Source organism: Ostrea edulis, chromosome 6, assembly GCF_947568905.1.
Source record: "Ostrea edulis chromosome 6, xbOstEdul1.1, whole genome shotgun sequence".
Lineage (NCBI taxonomy): Eukaryota > Metazoa > Mollusca > Bivalvia > Ostreida > Ostreidae > Ostrea > Ostrea edulis.
The window spans coordinates 82159527-82180513 of NC_079169.1; the positions used below are offsets into that span (position 1 = coordinate 82159527).

Consider the following 20987-nt stretch of genomic DNA (forward strand, 5'->3'; position numbering starts at 1 on the left):
CTTGAAAACTGATTTTTTCATGAATTCTTTTCAGATCAATTCAAATTTTAAATCTATTACTGCATGAATTGAAAGTACAATTTTTTGTACATGCTGAAAAAAATTGACAATTTAAGAAATAAATATCATTTATTAGTAATATAGCTACTTCGAGTAGGTAAATTAAGCTATGTAGGTAATTCAAGTAAATGTAGATTGTACTAGACCTGCATAATTTAATTAATGTTTTAGAATGATTTTCTTGTAATAAAAACAAGAAAAATTGCATTTGACACTTTGTGAATTTTTCAATCAAAATCATTGATCAAATGTACAAGATTCTTCGTAAATATGCAACCTGAACCAGTTTGGACGGATTAGTAACTTCTATGTAATATAAATCTAAAATATATAATACTCGCATTTATTGTGTGAGAAATACGTTCAGTAAAATTCCCGGGACCCCAATGTTTCTGCAAATGCTATTTCAGTAAAAATCAAATGTTAACGGAAATGACCACCACATAGTCAATTATTTTCACTCCAATATGTAAATTTTGACCACTAAACAGTTACACCAGTAAATGAGTTATGTGAGCTGTGCTCAACCTGTTTACAATAATACAACCCAAATTGCAGAAAAGAAAAACTCAGTAATAGCGTGCACAGCACGTGGCGCAAATTGCCGCTCGTCACTGCGAGCTCTTAGGACAACGCCTGGGCGAAAAGAAAATTTTGATTTTGCACATCGATCCAATTGATATTTTTTTCCGCACTGCACATTGATCACTCTGCTAAACTACATTATCGCGAGAACTAAGGAAAATTTTCTAAAAGTTTTTTAAAAATAATTTCGTTTTAATCAAACTTGCACGAGTGTGTGGACTCTTACGACAACGTCTGGGCAAAGAAAAAATCCAGACTAATGCACATTAGCTCATTTTCCGCAGTAACCTCTTTACCCATTATATATCACTCTGCTAAACCAAGGAATATTTCACAAATAGAAAAAATAACTTAACTCGGTTTAATCAAAACAGTTACTGCAATAATAATAATCTAATATTTATAGTACATTAAATATTCTTTGTTGAAATTTGCACTTTCCAGACGATATGGTATACATCGTCATGTAACGACACAGTGAGACGTTCCGTGGTTTGAAGAGGCGGATCTAAGTCAAAAGTGTATAGGTATCATGTAAAATCCAACATACTGCGCTCGCCCTAACGGTCGCACCGTCAACATATTAAACACAAAGTTTCAAATTGTAAAGTTTTTAATTGTTGACAGGTAATTAGTCAATATATCTGCACCAAACGTTATGGCACGAAAGGTCTGAGTGCGAAATTGTTTAGGAGCGAAATCCCGCATTCCTTCATCCTATCTTTATACTTGTACTCCTGTACAAATCTGTTTGTTAAAACTGTTATCGTTTAACGTGTTCTTTTAAATGAAATACTTACAAAACTATGAATATGAACTCATAAATATCACAGACCCAATGTAAATTTATTATTCTTCACACTGATTAAAGAAACCGTGACCCTCTCGGTCCACATGTATAGAAAAGCAACAGGTTTTCGTTCATGAAATCCTGAACATCAAAACCAACAATTGATCACGCTGCACACAACATTATATTTACGGATATTGTGTCCTATATCAGTACATGTATCGCTTCTGATTTCTCTTATGGCACGCACTTGCCGATGACACTAATATACGCAAAAGTTCATGGTCATGCTTTTTTTAAAAAAGTTGATTAACATCAAAATATTTTTAAAATGTTTAATGTCATCAATGAATCTTAGTGTTTTTCCATTGTAAAAATAACTTTAGTTTGATTTGTTACATTTATTGCAAACTTAATGAAATATAATGACACGATGTGGAACTTGAGACTTGGGGTGTCTAGAGTCATCGATTTCCGGTTTTACGTCATGGAATTATTTCTAAAAAAATATTTTTTAATTTATTTACACAAACAATAATATATTCTTTCTCAGTTTTTGTTTTTATATTTGGTTCTCTGACAAGGAATATGATCATGACTCTTTTTATTTGGCATAAAGAGGCAGGGAACTTAAACTGTTTCGTTATCCTAGCGGAGACATTTAAAACTAAGGGACATAATTCAAAGAGCTTAGTCTTCAAAATGTTTGAAGTCATGAATAAAACAGTACATCAATTTCAAGCGTTTTTCGACCGCATCCAATATTTCCCGCCACTTTTCATTGTAACACAATGGCTGAAATGGAGAAGAAATTATCGGGCGATCCGGGAGAAAACTCAGTGCGAGGTTATGTACACAGTGTTTCTCCCCTGAAAACATCCTCAAGGTCAAATGTGACTTTTTTCAACTGCATCATTCAGACAGACTGCAAAACGTTTGCAGACGTTGTGAACTTTTCGCCTGAGAAAAGACAACTCTTTCTGCAGGCACAAGACACCAAGAAAGCTGTGATGCTGAAAAATGTATCCAGAGCGCTTAGTAAGTTCATATCGTTTTCTTTTTAACCCCCACAATTTCATTTCAAGTTTTACTTTTCTCATTTAAATCCATAATATGAAACTGTTTAAGGTCATGTTTTGAGGTTATGTGTTTTCTCCACAGTCCCGATAATTCTTAAAAGTTATTTTGATTGATCTAACTATCGATGTAATGAAATGACAGATTGAAATCTTAATACTAAAACTATATATTCAGGAACTAATGTTACTTTATATACCATGACAGAATGCAACTTATTTATTTTCATTCTAGTTTCATGAGATCATTCTTAATAATAATACTAGATACAAGAATTCATATTTATAAATTCTTTCAGGTTTCACTTCTCAAAGTGGCTACAGTCTAAAGTGTAATAAAAACACCCAACTAGACACCGCAAATGTAAACTTTGAGTTCTGTGAACCATCTACCCAAGAGGTGAGAGACGAGTCAGTTGCAAGTAGCTTGACGAAGTCAGTGAGCACAAATGTAAGTAATTTTTTTTGGTCATTATTAAGGATTAAGCAAACTAATCATACTGTCAAATCTAGAACATGATCTTTTACAATTTCTTCCCATTAATTAAAAACACATTTCTACAATTTTTTTGTTTAAAATAAATCATACTATTAATGACATACTGATTTTGTTGTAGGTAAATGTAAGATGTAAAGTCATGGAGATTGAAGATCAAAGGACCATTACCACGAAGTCGGGAACTTCAATTCTACTTGCAAATGCAAATGTTTCAGACAAAACAGACACTTGCAGACTTTCCTTATGGGACATCCACATTCAATCAGTTGCAAGAGGTCAATGTTACTTCTTCAGAAATGTGGCTGTTAAAGAATTTGATGGAGTAAAATATTTGACAACGACTTCTAAAACAACGATTTCCAGTATAACAGATTTAGGAGAAGTAAAACAAGTTCAGAGTCAAGAAATTGTAATCATCGGCAACCCAGCTACAGTTCTGATCCAAATTAACAAAACTTGTCAAAACTGCAAAGTGAAAATTCCTGATGATCAGCAGACAGGAACATCTGTAAAATGTCAAAACTGCCAGATGAGGCAAAAGACCACAGCAACACCAGTTTTCTACACCATGAAACTAAAACTGGAAAATAATCCCACCATGTTCAATGTGGTTAATGATGTTGCTAAAATCTTCTTTGCGTCGTTAGGGAAAGAAAGTGAGAATAATACAGATGTATTGGAAGAACTGATGTTCTCTTTGACAATAGAACTTAAGTTGCCTTCAAAATTTTCTTCAACGCCAACAAAATTGTCAATTGTAACCGCCAGTAAATCAACATCTCCAGATGAAAGTCCGAAATCCTTGGAACATGAGGCTTCTCTTCATAGAAAAAGATCAAGTTCCTCGCAACATCCAAACAATCAAACAAAGAGAAGCACCACACACAAAAAAGTAAAAGAAATGTAACAAACTCTGAATTTTAAATAGTGACTCCAAACTTCCAAACCACCACAATTATTTCGTTTCTAAAGTATTATTTTAGCGTTTTGATACCCACATATTTGATTTCAGATTCACAGTTATTTGGGGGTTTTTTGTGTGATTTTTTTTTTCCATTCTGTGTAACTGTTTCTTATAATGAACAGTTTAAATGCCTCTGGTAACTTTATATCCATGAAGGTTTTTAACATGTTTAACAATGTCCTATTATGTAAAGTATTATATCAAACAAGTAATATGTGAATCAGCAGTATTAACTCTTTAAAGAACTATTACATCATATATCAGAAAGACAATGACATACTTTGGATTTATTTTGATGTTTTTTAACATCAAAAAGTTTTTTGTATTTCTATATAGTTTGTGTATACGTGTAACACATGTAGTTGGTTTTATTGACGTTTTTATAGCACTCGTAGTCTCACTTTGTTTAGATCTAGTCCATTTCTGTTACTTTGCATGTTAAACAAATAGATTTTGTTTCCTAGTCTTCAAATGATAATGGTGCTAACATTGTGTAGACTTTCAGCCATTGTCTACAAATACCTTAATTTTAGTTCATCTGTGCATCTCTACTTTTCTACATGCTTATTATAAATGGTTATTTTCATTAAGAAAAAAAACTTTTGAACATTTGAAAGATTACAAAAATGTCTAAATTTACTGTTAAAACTATTATGATAACCTTATTGGTATTCTTTTATGCATTTTGATTGCTGCCTTCTCCATTACATTAAAATTGTTATTGCATACCTTCAAATTTCTGAGAACCTTAGCATATATATTGTTATGTATTATGTGTTAGAAATACAATTAAAGATGTGGACTTGATGAACATTTCCTATATCATAATCAATACTCTAGTCAAAAGTAGTGTTCAAGATTATTATTTTTCTAGATAAGATGTAGACTTGATGATGGACATTTTTTGTACTGTAAGCAGTACTCTTGTCACAAATAGTATTTAAGTTTTTCTTAGATAACATTGTAGAGGAGATGTATAGATTTCATAGGTGACATTTTTGTCTTCATTGCAACATTATTTTCAAGTTGCACTTTAAGCTGTTAAAACTTTTGAAAATTTCTTGTATAAATTTTTGATATCTGTACACATTTTTAAAACCAGCTTGTCATGTAAATTTGTGTTTCAGACAATCATTGATAAAACATATTGCCAAATCTTTGAAAAATATAGAAAAATTCATTAAAAATGCTGTTCTGTCACTTAACTCACTCTTTGTTTTTTTATTTCAACACAGCTGAAAAAGTTAAAAAGCAATTTTGTTGATATTGGTTTCAAGAACCATACTCCAACAATGGCATGAAATGTATATGCATAAAAAATCGGACAAAATACAATGTGATCCCCATGTTCTAATTGTATGCATAGTTAATTCGGTATTAAGCACCCCAACAGTCTCTACGTCCCTTGAGGAAATGCATCTATAAGAGAAATATGTGCTATCCAGATATGCATGTAGGTTAAGTAACTTCATTTTGTAATTATAGGGATTGCCCAATCTGATAGTATACTGTATGATATCCCCCTCATACACTATCAAGTGATAGGTCTTTAAAACCTTGTTAATTGTTGAATCTTGGAAAGTGAGAATCTTTGCCTGTTCTACAATTGATCAGAAGAGCGATTCTAGGCCCATGGGCCTCTTGTTTGTATTTGACCTTGTTTCCATGTTGTGGATCCGACACTCTGAGGTATCGGGTGTTGTTGGAACTTTAGTGGAAATAACACGAAAAAGCCACAAGTATCAATAATCTACATTGGTAAAAAGAGTGATACACTGTTGTACTGAGTGAGAAAAATGGTGGTTTCGTTGTAAAGCGTGTTTACTAACAATGGTGTAGAGAGTTTGTACCATGGTCGGGTCGGGATTTAAATAGAATTACTCTTGAAAATTACAGAAATCAGATAAATTTTGAGGGAAAACTTCCAAAACAATGTGATTATGGAATAAAATGGTGGGAAGATAATGATATGGAGCGATTAAGTTCAAAACAATATTTGGTAGTCCGTCCAGGTGAAATGAATAATTTGAATGATTTCACGCGCATGAATCCAGGATAAAACCTTAGTTAAAATCAGTTTCCACAGCCTAATTGCAAAATTCACCCGATAAGATATCTTATTTTGTATGATTAATATTAATACAATTCGTTTCCCTCGTTTCAAGAGTCTGACCTTGAGTTCCTTAATTTAGCCATAACGAGGATTCCCAAATTTGCGATTATTGTTTGACCTTCAATACTTCCTAATTATGTTAGAGCATCATGAGAAATCATTACAATTATGAACTTATATAGCGCTCTCGCTCTCCCTTTCATATTCTAGTTTCGACATTGCGGCTTTTATTCTCCTTTTTTTAAAATAAGGGGGGGGGAGGTGATATTAAGAAAAAAATGTATTGACCTTGAAGACTAGTATATCACTAATATATCATCTTGAGACCTCTAAACTATGGTAAAACATTATTCTAGATTAACATAAGTTCGGATTCGCATAGCTCTTTATGTTACGATATCAGAATTTCTAGAATGCGGCTTTAATTTGTCTGACCTTGAAAAATATTATAATGCTAGATCTACCTTTTGATTGACATTGTTGTTTAATCGTGTTCTTCTGGCAATCATATTATTTTTCGTTGTCAGCACTGTTTACCATATCCGAATAATCAATGGTACGGACTACCACATATTGTTTACCATATCATTATCTTCCCACCTTTTTATTCCATAACCACATTGTTTTGGAAGTTTTCCCTCTAGATTTATCTGATTTCTGTAATTTTTGAAGAATTCTATTTTCATCCTGACCCGATCATGGGAAGCTGTGAAGAAGTAAAGATGAAGATCTTTAAAGAAATAACGCAGCCTCTCTTTATGAGCTAAAAACTTTTATTGATCACTGCTCGCCATTTTCACTTTTCATTCCAGCACCGGAACCTCTAATCCAGAGGCTATGCATTCTACGGTTTTATAGTAGAGACATATTTGCTCATCATGACGTTACACACAGTTTGTCTGCTAGATCTCCTTGAATAAAGAAGATTTTAAAAGAGGCATTCTTCATTCAAAATTTTGATCCCCGCCCTATCGTCTGATCCTCCTGTCCCTGGGACTATGCATTTCTCAATTTTAATATTTTCTCTCCTCATTACTACTGTACATGGTCATTATAACGATCTAGTTTACCAATACAACCTATCATTGGGTCAAATGCTGTCCGACATGTTTCATACCGATTGTAAGGCCGTTCTTGGCACACTGATTTTGACTACGGATAACTCCGTTTACCTGATCAAGACATAGGGCTCATGGCGAGTGTGAACGGTCGACAGGAGATGCTTACTCCTTCTAGGCACCTGATCTCACCTCAGGTATATCTAGGGATTCGTGTTTGTCCAACTCTCTATTTTGTAATTCTTATAGTAATTATGAGATTGATCACTTCGCCTTTCATGTACAATAATAGTTGTTCAATGTCCAAGAGTCAGACAGATGATTTTCAAAGAAATAGCACATTTTCTATATACTTTATGAGCAATATAGCTCCACCCTAGCACCAGAACATACCTTTGGGGACATGACTCTTCTTATTGCTATTTACTATGTTCCATTGTTTGATGTCCAGGAGTAAAGAAGCGTTTTACAGAAATAGTGCATTTTCACTATATGAACCATAAAAACCCGTCCTAGCACCATAACCCCTCATCTAGGGACCATTAATTTCACGGTTTTCGTAGAGACATGCTTGTTGATCATGATTAAACGCTCAGTTCGTCTGCTTCATGTAGATGTCCCTAAGCAAAGTAGAATAGATTTAAAGATTTGAGGTTTTGACGCAATCCATCAGAACTCAAGGTCGCAAAAACATTGAAATTCCCAAATCAGTTTCCATTTCTCCAAAGATGCCCCATAACAAATTTGAAGAAATGATAATGTACTTTTGAAAGAAGATCTTGATTACATTCCAGTATAAATGCACGACGGACGACTGACGAAGACAACCAACAATTGCAAAAGGTGATGGGATGATTCAGTTGATCTGAAAACGACGTGGAAATTGTGCCACTATCTTTGTTAAATACACCGTGCAGCTGTTTACTGCTATAAATTACGTCTGTCTTTTCATGTTTGTCTTCAGTTATTCATTTCAAAGTGAGGAAGAATTTATAGGCATGAAGAAAACATTTATATTTAAGAAAACGTAAAATAATTTATACACGAAAAAAGATTTAATCAGTAAATGTAACTCTCTGAAATTCTTAAGTATGTATATTAACGTACAAAATCAAACATACTTTGTTTTAATTATAGGACTTCTTGTGTAGTTTTTTTTATACATCCATTGATGAAATGAAAAATATTGGGGAGATCCATGATCTTGAAATGATGCAGTACAGTGTAGGCGCAAGGGAATAAATCGTAGAGTTGATATTTGATTTTTCTGCATATAAAAGTAACCCAGAAACTCAAACAGTGGAAACTGATGCCATCCAGGTAAAACTTCATAATTAACATTAACGCATGTGATTTTTAAATCCATGTGTGGAGTACATTAACTAATTCCCAAATATACAGAGATTGTCTTCACATTTGGTTTTCCCTTGTGGTCTCTGTTTAATGTTAGAACAAGCGTAGTACGACAGCCACAGTAACTAGACGCAGAACGTTGAACATCTACACACAAAAAGAAAAGAAAAAAGACCATAGATGATCCGAGAGTTGTGTCTCTGTATTCATTACATCACTTAGTATTAAAGGATAATGGCAATGTTTAGCAAAAAGAAAACTTAATGACTCAAAATTGTTAAATTCAATCATAAAAGTTCGGTTACTTACAGTGTTCTTCAGGTGTAAGGCGGTATTCGCAAGAGGTTGTAGATAGGGTTGAACTACAAATAAGAATAATAAACAAGATATGATTATAATCTGCCCGATTCTATAGTCTTCCAAGTACTGGCTGTACTAAAGTGGGCTTTTTTTCTGAGGAACTATTATTTCCCCCCACATTTTTAACTCCCTTGCACAAAATCCGTTTCCTTCTTTTAGTAAAACTCGCATCAATTCACCTTGATCTTAATTTGTTAGTCCAGGTTCTTAAGTTATACCGGTTTTTATGATCAAGGTCACTGAAGTTTCTTCATCTTGACACTTGTTTGTAGATCCTATCATCCTCTCGTCATATCGGAAGATCCCAGGTCCCTATCAGACCTTGTTCTGAAGTTATGTTCAAGGTTTGAGGTCAAGGTCACTGCAGTCATTCATCAGCAAATTAGACACTGGGCTTCGGAATGCCTTATGAGAACCACTACGCATTTCTTACCTCCGCCACAAATCATTAATGTAACCCACGAAGACCAACTAGAGAAAATTATTACGTTTAATCTTGTTCGTGACGTGTATCGTATATGTTCTGCTGATAAATTTTAAAATTGTATTTTCGTTATATGTTTCTAAGTTTTGTAAATAATTGATCACATTTTAAAAACTAAATATTTTTTCATTTTTCCGTGCACTTTTTGTATCTGGATTTGCAGTTGTGTTGTATTTTGCATCACTCGATCAATAAAATATTCCTGAACTGAATCATATGTTCTGTTGCATTTTTAGTACATTAATTGTTCGTCTCATGCTTCTAAAGATTGTAATATATCATATTCTGAGAAATGTATTCAGGGTTGTCTTCAAGCAAGAGATGTTTGTAAAACACATATCCCCCCCATGGTGCAAAATTGAAAAGGGTTATACACATACCTCATTTAATTGATAGTATTATCATCAATTCAAAATATTGAGCAGACAATATCTTCCTATGTCAAGAGTGAATTGACCATGTGACCTAAAATTATATAGGGGTCATCTACTCCTTATTCTGTACCAAGTTTGGTACGTGTCAATCAAGCAAATAATTCTTAAAATATTGGAAACAATATATTACTATGTCCAGTTCAACTATTTATACTTTTGACCTCAAAATCAATATGGATCATCCTCTCCTGAAGATGTACCAGTGTACTAAGTTTGATGTCTGTCAAGTAAAAGGGTTATCAAGAGATTGAGTGGACATTATATTACTATGTCCAGTTTGACCTTGTGACCTCAGAATCAATAGGAGTCATCTTCTCCTGAATATACACCAGTGCACTATTTAAAGTTTTATGTCTGTCAAGCAAAGGGTTCTGAAGATATTGAGCAGACAGTATATTCCAATGTCCAGGTTGACCTTTGACCATGTGACCTCAAAATAAATAGGGGTCAACTTCCCCTGAAGACCTACCAGTGTAACATGTTTGATGTCTGTCAGGCAAAGGGTTCTCAAGATATTGAACGGACAATATATTCCTATGTCCAGTGGGGCCCTTTTAATCTAACCTCAAAATCTATAGGGGTCATCTTCTCCTGAAGACGTATCAGTGTACCAAGTTTGATGTCTGTCAAGAAGAGGGTTCTCAAGATACTGAGCAGACAATATATTCCCTCGTCTAGTTTGACCCTTGACCATGTGACCTCAAAATCAATAAGAGTAATGTTCTCCTGCAGATCTACCAGTGTACTAAGTTTGATGTCTGTCAAGAAAAGGGTTCTCAAGATATTGAGCAGACATTAATTCCTATGTCCAGTTTGACCCTTGATCTTTGACCATGTGACCTCAAAATCAATAGGGGTAATCTTCTCCTGAAGACGTACTGGTGTACCAAGTTTGATGTCTGTCAAGCAAAGGGTTCTCTAGACATTGAATGATCAGTATATTCCTATGACCAGCTTGACCTTTGACTATATGACCTCAAAATCAATAGGGGTAATCTACTCCTTAGGATGTACCATTGTGCCAAGTTTGATGTCTTTCAAGCAAAGGGTTCTCGAGACATTGAGCGGACATTATATTCCTATGTCCAGAGTAGATTGACCCTTGACCTTTTGACCTGAAAAACAATAGGGGTCATCTTCCACTCATAACCAACCCACATATGAAATATCATTATCATCAAGTGAATGGTTCTCAAGATATTGAGCGGACAACATGTGGTCTACAGACCCGACCGATCGACAGTTGCAAAACAATATGCCCCCTCTTTTTCAAAGGGGGGCATAATAAAATTACAATGAAACACACACACACATACAATTTACAAGGAAACAAAAACCCAATAAATTCAGGCATAAAGCCTCCAGGCACTATATGGCAGTTCAAAGGCGCCCAGGACTTTATGACATCAAAACGTCATGACTCGGTAACGTCATATAGGAATATCGCGAAAATGGATGTGCAAGAACACCTTGTGGTGGCCAGAAAATCGACTTATCTTGCTCTTGATACGATAAAGATAAATTGATGTTAACCTATCTGACAATGAACATGAGTTCCTCCGTGAGTCCAACCTCCAGCAGCCTTACAGGCGTCCGTGAATGACTTCTCTTGTTTTTTATTTCTACCACCGGTAGGCTCTTTGTCCAACTGAAGATCAACTGCTTGTCCCAAATAATGTTTAGACGTAGAAGTATGGCATGCACCCGCAATGGCATTAACCTAAATAACATTATATATATATATATATATATATATATATATATATATAAAGCACAGAAATAGCAATTAACTCTTAAGTGAACATAATAACTGCCCTAAGTGAAGAAATATTTAATATAAAGCACAGACAATTTCACTTTATTGGGATACCCACTGTCTAAATCTATCTGTTATTATACATACGTGTATAATTTTTGGATAATTGGAATATTGATTTATAATCATTATTCTTTTCTCATATCTATTAAGCATGATCTCTTTTGAGACAATAATATAAGTAACAATTTTTTGATTTGTCAACATTACAATCTGAGTTTACTGGGTGACATTATTACAATATCATGTTAAATCAGGATAGGTGAAGATAACGAACAGTGATCAATCTCATAACTCCTATAAGTAATACAAAATAGACAGTTGGGCAAACACGGATCCCTGGACACACCAGAAGTGGGATCAGGTGCCTAGGAGGAGTAAGCATCCCCTGTCGACCCCGTCACGAGCCCCTATATCCTAATCAGGTAAACGGAGTTATCCGTAGTCAAAATCAGTGTGCCAAGAGCGGCCTAACAATCGGTATGAAACACAGCATTTAACCCGATGAAAGGTTGTACTGACGAACTAGATCGTAATAACGACCATAGAATTTACGAAATGCTTACTTCAATCGAGACTGTTTAAACCCCTGTACCATCAACTTGTTTGTTTATCATACATATTGCCACGCGGTACAAGTACCTGATAATTGTATTCGGTAGACGTTCCAAGATCATAAATGAAATGAAGAATGCTGGCTTTCAAGCAAACAACGCCCCCTGGGGATGTGCCTTCAGTACAACTGTATCTGTAATGAAAAGTGAGGTTAACGAACAGTGATCAATCTCACAACTCCCACAAGGAAACAAAATAAAGAGCTGGACAAACACGGACCCCTGGACACACCAGATCAGGTGCCTAGGAGGAGTAAGCATCCCCTGTCGGTCACATTCGCCCTCAGCCCTATGTCTTGGTCAGGTAAACGGAGTAATATGTAGTCAAAATCAATGTGCCAAGAACGGCCTTACAATGGGTATGAAACACGTCAGACAACATTTGACCCAATGATAGATCATATGGGCAAACTAGATCATATAAGGACCATATAATTTGCAAACTACTGGCTTCAACTGTTGAAACATCAACTTGTTTGTCAGTAACCTTCCAAGTGATAATGGAATATTGCTATATAAATATGGGAAGTTGACGATGGGGAAGCTGAAATCATCCCGTTTATCATTAAGTGGAGTTGTTAGTTTGCCGTCAATATCCATTTTCAATCAAATATCTGAGTACGAAGCAGATGTCGAGGCACCCGTGGTGTCTTTTATCTCCAGTTCATAGGGATACACATTTCTCACATTATCACCGTGTGAGATCGACTTTATCCATGTGAGACAGCTATGTGAGATTTTTCTGTCTCGCACTGCAGCGACGTCATTTGATTGTGACGTCAAATATTTTCTATGATTTACGGTACATGATGAAGTAAAATATTTGGCATTGTTTTCTTTAAATTTAATGCAGCATAGCTTTCTGGTGGACAACCTTGAGATTTTTAGTTTACAGTTACATTTTCGGGTATGTTCTTTTTGCGTATCTAATTGGTTTTTGCATTCAAGTTCAAATGAGGATTTTGATAATTTAGAATTTTCTCAAACCTCCTAAATTTATGCACTAAACTGTAGGTAAAATGTGAGAAAAATAATCCTTCATTATTTACTCGTGTGGGATAAGGAAATCCCACCTCTGGAACAAGATTCGCAAAGCCTCGTCCTAGACTGCAAATCTTGTCCCTTCGGTGGAATTTCCCTATCCCACACTTGTACTAATGAAGGATTCTATTACTATTGAATCCACATATGCATGAAAATGAACATTGTTAATAGATAAAACGTCAAGCTGAAGGCCACAACAAGATATTTTTCTCTTCTCATGTAGCAGCTTTTGAATAAACTCTGATTCTTAAGAATATAACACAGGTCAGCTAACAAAGAGCACAATTCGTACCCATGGGAATTCCAACATACTGTTGGAAGACCTGATCACCAAAGAATACGAGGAAATTGTCATTGATGAACTATTTTCTATTTCAACTTCAGGGTACTTGTGTGTGGAATCAGAGTGGTGTTTAACAAAGTAATCTTTGGATGACTGATCACTAGATACGAATATATCCTTTGCCCATCTTTGTTGAAGAAGCAACTGTCTGTGATGTCAAAAAGTCTAGTCATTAATTCATCGTGAGGAATGGTCGTCTAAAGAGTTGAAAAGTCGTACGTTTTGATGTTTTTAATTTTAGAAAGGTTTTGCGATTTCAAATTTGCTAAAAAAAAAAATTCTTTTTTAGAATCCTCATTTGATTTACACGTCTGGTATATGTAGTGGCACAGTACGTTTGAAGTTTCTCCTTCACAGCTGTTAATATTTTCTTGAAGAGCAACGATAGGGGTTTGGTAGAATATTTACTCGATCCAGCAATCGAGTTTAGGGATCCAGTACACATACGGTAATTCATATTCATACATCCCATTGATTGGGATATTAAATGTGTCTAAAACTGAAGCATGGTTTTGTAGACTCATCCTTTGAAAGGGCAGTTGGAGTATAAGTACGATTACCAAATGTGAAATTAATGCCAAGTTCGTGTAAAATACAGAGTGGGCCTTGCAAAAAAGACAATGTTGTTACAAGCTTTGTCAGCTGGAACCAAAACGTATTCCTCATGTAATCTATCTAATTCTTTGATCACTTCTGGTTTACTATACACAGAAGGATATGTTGTAAGTGCTTTTGTTTTGATGAGTCTAATGCAAGATTTGAGCATTCCTCTTACACTTTTAATCCATTCTGACAAAGTATCATAATCTTCATTTTCAGCCCATCGCCTGCAATAATCTTCGACAGAATTCATAACAGAGATGAAGTTGTAATAGAAAATAACTTATAATGAGGCACCCTCAGTATTTACAAAAAATCGTAAATAAGACATGAGATGTATCTGTATACATGTACTTACCTGGACCTTTTTGATGGCTTTCCATCACAAGCGTCTCGAATGTTGCTGTAAGGATCGGCACCGTCTTCTACCCCAGAAGGGTTCTTTGTCAACAAATTTATTTTTGATGTGGCTTTTATTTTGCATGCGATTTCTTTGACTTTACTGCTACATCCATCTAATAATGGGTTAAGTTTTTTAAAAAGTTTTATTCAGAATTGCATTTTGTTAACATGTAATACAGTGTATAAGCATATCTAAAAATAGAGCTGAACGATAGATGTCACTGAAAATTAGGAAACCCGTTAGTAATTGAACTTATACTACTACGAACATCTAAGCTTGAAATGTTCTACATTTTTGTCCCCATCAAAGACTATTTCTTTGCACCTTTTGGTCTGTTCAATATCTTGAGAACCATCCACTTGATCGTAATCATATTTCATATGTGAGTTTGAAAGAGTAGAAGAGCGACCCCTATTTTTTCAAGACAAGGTCAATTTACATTGGACATATAGGAATATACTGTCCGCTTGATATCTTGAGAACCCATTCCTTGACAGACATTAAACTTAGTATACTGGTACATCCTAAGAAGTACATGATCCCTATTTTGAAATCACATGGTCAAAGGTCAAGGATCAAACTAGACATAGGAAGATGCCGTCCTCTCAATACCTTGAGAACCCTTTGCTTGAAAGACATCAAACTTGGTACACTGGTGAATCATAAGTACATGACCCTTATTATACCCCCCGAACGAAGTTCTGGGGGGTATATAGGAATCACTCTGTCTGTCCGTCCGTCTGTGCAGATTCGTGTCCGGGCCATAACTTCTTTGTTCTTTGACTTAGGCATACCATATTTGGCACACAGGTAGATCACCATGAGACGATGTGTCATGTACCTTCATGACCTCTATATGACCTTGACCCTTGACCTCAAGGTCAAAATTAAAGGTTTTTTACAATGGATTCGTGTCCGGGCCATAACTTCTTTGTTCTTTGACATAGGCATACCATATTTGACACATGAGTGTATCACCATGAGACGATGTCTCAAGTACCTTCATGACCTCCATATGACCTTGACCCTTGACCTCAAGGTCAAAATTAAAGGTTTTTTTTACAATGGATTCGTGTCCGGGCCATAACTTCTTTGTTCTTTGATATAGGCATACCATATTTGACACATGAGTGTATCACCAGGAGACGATGTGTCATGTACCTTCATGACCTCCATATGACCTTGACCTCAAGGTCAAAATTAAAGGTTTTTACAATGGATTCATGTCCCGGCCATGACTTCTTTGTTCTTTGACATAGGCATATCATATTTGACAAATGAGTGTATCACCATGAGACGATGTGTCGAGTACCTTCATGACCTGTATATGACCTTGAACTTTGACCTCAAAGTCAAAATTGATTATAGGGTTTTGACATAGTCATACCATAAGACATGGGTGTATCACCATGAGACTATGTGTCATGTACATTCATGACCTCTCTATGACCTTGACCTTTGATCTCAAGGTCAAAATTATAGGTTTATGCCATGGATTTGTGTTTGGACTATATCTTCCATTTTCTTCTACAAATGCATACCATATTTTTACACTCAGGAAAGAGGTAATTTATACCTATTAACAACACCCTTTGGGAGATTGGGGTAAGCGGGGGGGGGGGGTATTCTTAGTGAGCATTGCTCACAGTACATCTTGTTGATTTTGATGTCAAAAGGTTAAGGGTCAAACTAAATATAGGAAGATAGTTCGCTCAATATCTTGAGAACCCTTTGTTTGCCAGACATCAAACGTGATACACTGGAACATAATAAGAAGTACATGAGCCCTAATATTTTGAGGTCAAAGGTCAAGGGTAAATCCACTCTGGACATAGGAAAATAATTTCCGTTCAATATATTGATAATCCTTTGCTTGATAGACATCAAACTTGGTACACTGTACATCATAGGGAGTAGATTCCCCTATTAATTTTGGGTTCATATTGTCAAGGGTCAAACCAGACATCGTAATATGTTGTCTCCTATATTTTACGAATCATTTGCTTGATTGACACCAAACTTAGTACACTGGTACATCCGAAGGAGTAGATAACCTCTATTAATTTTTAGGTCACATGGTTAAAGGTCAATCCACTCTGGACATAAGGAAGATATTGTCCGCTCCATATCTTGAATTTTTTTGTCATTACTATCAATTAAATGATAATGTGTATAACCCTTTAAAATTTTGCGAGGACATATACGTTTTTCAAACATTTCTTATTATTTCTACTGATTCCCTTTAACTCGTTACTTTGTAAACGCCAGAGTGCCAAATGATTGTTAGTAAATTCATTTATTTACATATTCGAATACATTTCTTTCTTCTTACTCTAATTCCATTTAGATTGATATGATTATCTGTAAAGTAAACAGAGAAAATGGTCACAGAATGAAGGATGTACGTTCATAAATATTACCTGTTTTACCTTTTCTATTTTACCTTTTTAAATATCTTATACTGAGGATTTTCAGGAAAAAAATTCTGTACTTCTGATGGTATTATTCAATTTGAAATTTCCTTAAATTCTGGAGATCAATAAAATGAGTATTGAATTCATACGAAATTTAAATACTAGTACTTGTGAAGAGGACTTTTGCCTAAATTAGATTCTTCCAGAGTACCTGAGGCTGGAAGACAACACTGTCTGTTGATTCCCCCTCCACAAAGACCAGTTTTATACTTCCCATCACACACTTGGTCATTCTCTTGACAAGTACCTCCTTCAGTGATGCATGCTTCATCACCAGCTTAAATGAAAGGAAGAAAACTACATATTCTTCTGATCTCATTAGAATTTTCAAATTATTAACTTTAATTACATTAAGATTTTATAAGGATTTAGATATGTTGAAGTAAATATGTATGTATATTAATGATGCACACACAAGTATTAATATGTTTGATATGTGATAAGAGAGTGAAAATATATGCAATAATGAAATAATTTAAACAATGGGTTTAAATACGATCATGTTTCAACATACTCTGACTAATAATTATGATTTATTCTCTTGATCGGTAACAAGAGACCCACGGGAATTATCGGTCACCTGAGTATTGCATAAAATTCTACCTCTATTATCACAAAGATCAAAGGTCATTATTCTACGATATACCTTCTTATTATATACCCATCAATGTATCCTTCTTTGATACTGTGGATTTCACAGCGTGTGATCCAGTTTTCCGGATCACCACACTGTGGTTTTCTGATTCAGTATCCTCTGAAACTGATGATGTTACAATGCATCAACGCAACGTTATTTGTGGAAAATATTGACTACGTCACAAAACAAAATTGCGTAAACATAATTTCATAGTATGTCTGTGTTTTGATAATTTGAATTACATTTATTATCTTATGAAGAATGTGGAATTAAAATGCAGAAGGGTTACATAATAAATTTATCATTACTACAGTAACTTGATCCGAAGATTGGATCACGTCTCGTTGACATGATCGGATCATCAGATAAAACTCGACGCTTCGCGTCTCGTGTGATCTGATGATCCACGCCTGTCAACTCGACGTGATCCGACTCTTCGGAACAAGTTACTGTATTATATATATATATATACGTATCAACTGATTATGAAAAAAATTGATACACATCTCGCTTGCACTTCGAGTTTTACTAATGCAACAATAAAGTCGATGGCTGATGATTCAATTTTATAATCATGAAAAGTGAAGATAACGAGCAGTGATCAATCCTATAAGCAATGCAAAACAGATTGTTGGGTAAACACGGACCCCTGTATATAACACATGTGGGATCAGGTGCCTAGGAGGAGTAAGCATCCCCTGTTGACCGGTCACACCCGCCGTGAGCCCCATATCCTGATCAGGTAAACGGAGTTATCCGCAGTCAAAATCAGTGTGCCAAGAACGGCTTAACAATCGGTATGAAACACATCAGACAACATTGGACCCAATGATAGATTGTATTGGCAATCTAAATTGCTGTAACGACCATAGAGTTTGCGAAATGCTGACTATTTACGAGACTGTTGAAACCCCTGCACCATCAACTTGTTTGTCAGTAGTCTGCCTCGATTTAAAAACTGACCATACGCAGAACAAGCTGTTGTGTATCGAATCAGTTGAGAGATATAAACACCACATGCAGGTGATAATGGAATATTGCTACATAAATATGGGAGGATGACGATGGAGAAGCTGAAATCATCCCGTTTATCATAAATGTCGTTAATATCTATTTTCAATAAAAGTGGATGACACTGTGATGATTGATGGACAGATTGATTGATTGTATCTTGCTTAACGTCTCGCTCGAGAAGTTTTCACTCATATGGAGACGTCACCAAGACCGGTGAAGGGCTTCAAATTTAGGCCTATGCTCGGCGCTTACAGTCATTGAGCAGTGATGGTTTTTTAGCGTGCCACACCTACTGTGACACGTGACATCCGTTTTTAAGGTCATCTCCGAGGACCGGTGACATTCACACCTGATGCTGAGCGTTTGGCGTTGAAACTGTAACGCCCTGTTTTAACGACTTAGGTCTGTCGCCTCCGGGATATTTGGAGTTCACTGGGATATTGCGAATCGACATTTGAATGAAAATTAGATTTTTTCTTCTCATATAAAAGCTTTTGAATAAATTCTTCCAATGGATATACAAATAGGTCACCTAGCAAAGGATCACAATTGGTGTCCATGGGAATTCCAAAAGACTGTTGGAAGACCTAATCACGGAAGACTACGAAGATATTGTCATTGAGGAACTCCAGCATATTTTTAAAATGAACTTCAGAGTACTTGTGTGTGGAATCAAAGTGGTGTTTAATACATTAATTTTAGGATGACTAATCACTAGATATGAATATTTCCTTTTTCCATTTTTGCTGAAGAAGCAACTGTCTAGAATGTCAAAAAGTCCAACCTTTCATTTATCGTGAGGAATGGTCGTGTAAAGTGTTAAATAGTCATAGGTTTTGATGTCGTTAATTTGAGAAAATCTTTGTGATTTCTAGTTTACTAAAAGTTTTGTAGAATTTTTCAGAGTCCACATTTGATTTACACCACCTCTGGCATATGTTGTGGCATAATACGTTTGAGGTTTTCGTTTGAAGGTTCTCCTTCACAGCTGTTCAATCCCGTGCGGATCCGGGTTAAAATAGGTACTCAGTACCTCTTGCTTGTTGTAAGAGTCGAGTAAATGGGGCGGTCCTTCGGATGAGACAGCACAAACCGAGGTCCCGTGTCACAGTAGGTGTGGCACGATAAAGATCCCTCCCTGCTCAAAGGCCATCAGCGCCGAGCATAGGCCGAAACTTTGCAGTCCTTCACCGGCAGCGGTGACGTCTCCATATGAGTGAAATATTCTCGATAGGGACGTTAGACCTCATTCAATCAATCCATCACAGCTGTTCATATTTTCGTGGTTCATACTTCTAAATGCCGAGCGTTTGGCGAATGAGCAATCACTACCCATTTTCACGTCTTAGATTTGACGCAGCGATAGCACAAGTGGGGCGCGAGCTCAGGACCTGCTAGTTATGAAGCGAACGCTTTACCACTAAGCTACTGCGACCTGTCTCGTTGGAAAGGTCTTCTTACATAAAATGCACATGCTAAATATAAAGGCAGTACTTCTTTCGATTTGAAAGATATCGCTTATGTTCCCATTTTTTAAAAAGTATGTCAAAGGTCAATGTAAAGGTTAACAGGTCAACGATTTTGATGGCAATGGGAAGGTCTTGCCATAAGGAATGTGTATACTAAATATGAAAGATCGAAAGCTCTACCTCATGTGGTGTAAAAGATATGATCAAGGTTACAAGTTGTTGGGGTTTTTTTTGTGGTTTTTTTTTGCCATAGGCAGGCAGAGAGGCCAAAAACTATATACCCCCGAATCTTCGATTGTATATTGTTGCAACGCACAGGCTATCAATGATTTAAATATATATTAAAAATATCTTCCTGTAAAACAACTATTTGTTAACAGGAAGACATTATTTTTTATTCATCAGAACCTTTTTACTGTTGTGTAGATCAGATATAGTAGTAACGTCAAAAACCAAATCGGAATTTATATTCCCGAGAACTCTGACTGGGTTATGTTATAGACTACCGATTCCGGGGGCATAATAATGTAAAAGGTTTCTACACTCCAAACTAAGGTACAGAACTAAACACGTCAAAATTGCAAAACCCAAAAAAATCCGTGATACAAAAATGAACAATTTCTTTGATAATAGAGAAATTCAGTGTTGTTTATACTTTACCCTTAACTCTGGAGAATGTTCCAATTAATAGAAAAACAGCAAAATAACATTTCACATTCAACGGCGCCATTTTGCATTACATCCGGAAATAAATGTGTGAATAAAGCCTACTGCATATACATTATATACTTCTTTCT

At 35.5% G+C, this 20987-nt stretch overlaps 2 protein-coding genes across 2 annotated transcripts; one reads left to right on the top strand and one right to left on the bottom strand.

The window, feature by feature from the left end:
- The first annotated feature begins 2200 nt into the window (after positions 1-2200).
- Positions 2201-3917, top strand: LOC125669241 (uncharacterized). The gene is made up of 3 exons (XM_056142016.1): positions 2201-2491; positions 2811-2911; positions 3129-3917. The coding sequence occupies exons 1-3, from the start codon at positions 2227-2229 to the stop codon at positions 3915-3917; spliced, it is 1155 nt and encodes a 384-aa protein (XP_055997991.1). The 5' UTR covers positions 2201-2226.
- Positions 3918-8178: 4261 nt separating this feature from the next.
- On the bottom strand, positions 8179-20987 carry LOC130046441 (uncharacterized). Its single transcript, XM_056140985.1, has 7 exons — positions 20851-20987; positions 17222-17347; positions 14552-14708; positions 12235-12340; positions 11310-11496; positions 8808-8860; positions 8179-8645 (listed from the first exon to the last, which is right to left on the bottom strand). Exons 1-7 carry the CDS (start codon positions 20918-20920, stop codon positions 8592-8594), a joined length of 753 nt encoding a protein of 250 aa, XP_055996960.1. The 5' UTR covers positions 20921-20987; the 3' UTR covers positions 8179-8591.

Excerpts from the sequence above, each read along its gene's own strand:
- LOC125669241 (XM_056142016.1), top strand. The coding sequence starts at position 2,227 with ATGGCTGAAATGGAGAAGAAATTATCGGGCGATCCGGGAGAAAACTCA. Across the intron at positions 2,492-2,810 it reads TAGTAAGTTCATATCGTTTT|GTTTCACTTCTCAAAGTGGC; the intron begins CTTTTTAACCCC and ends AAATTCTTTCAG. Across the intron at positions 2,912-3,128 it reads GTGAACCATCTACCCAAGAG|GTAAATGTAAGATGTAAAGT; the intron begins GTGAGAGACGAG and ends ATTTTGTTGTAG.
- LOC130046441 (XM_056140985.1), bottom strand. The coding sequence starts at position 20,920 with ATGGCGCCGTTGAATGTGAAATGTTATTTTGCTGTTTTTCTATTAATT. Across the intron at positions 17,348-20,850 it reads AACATTCTCCAGAGTTAAGG|CTGGTGATGAAGCATGCATC; the intron begins GTAAAGTATAAA and ends CTTTCATTTAAG. Across the intron at positions 11,497-12,234 it reads CTACCGAATACAATTATCAG|GTTAATGCCATTGCGGGTGC; the intron begins GTACTTGTACCG and ends AATGTTATTTAG.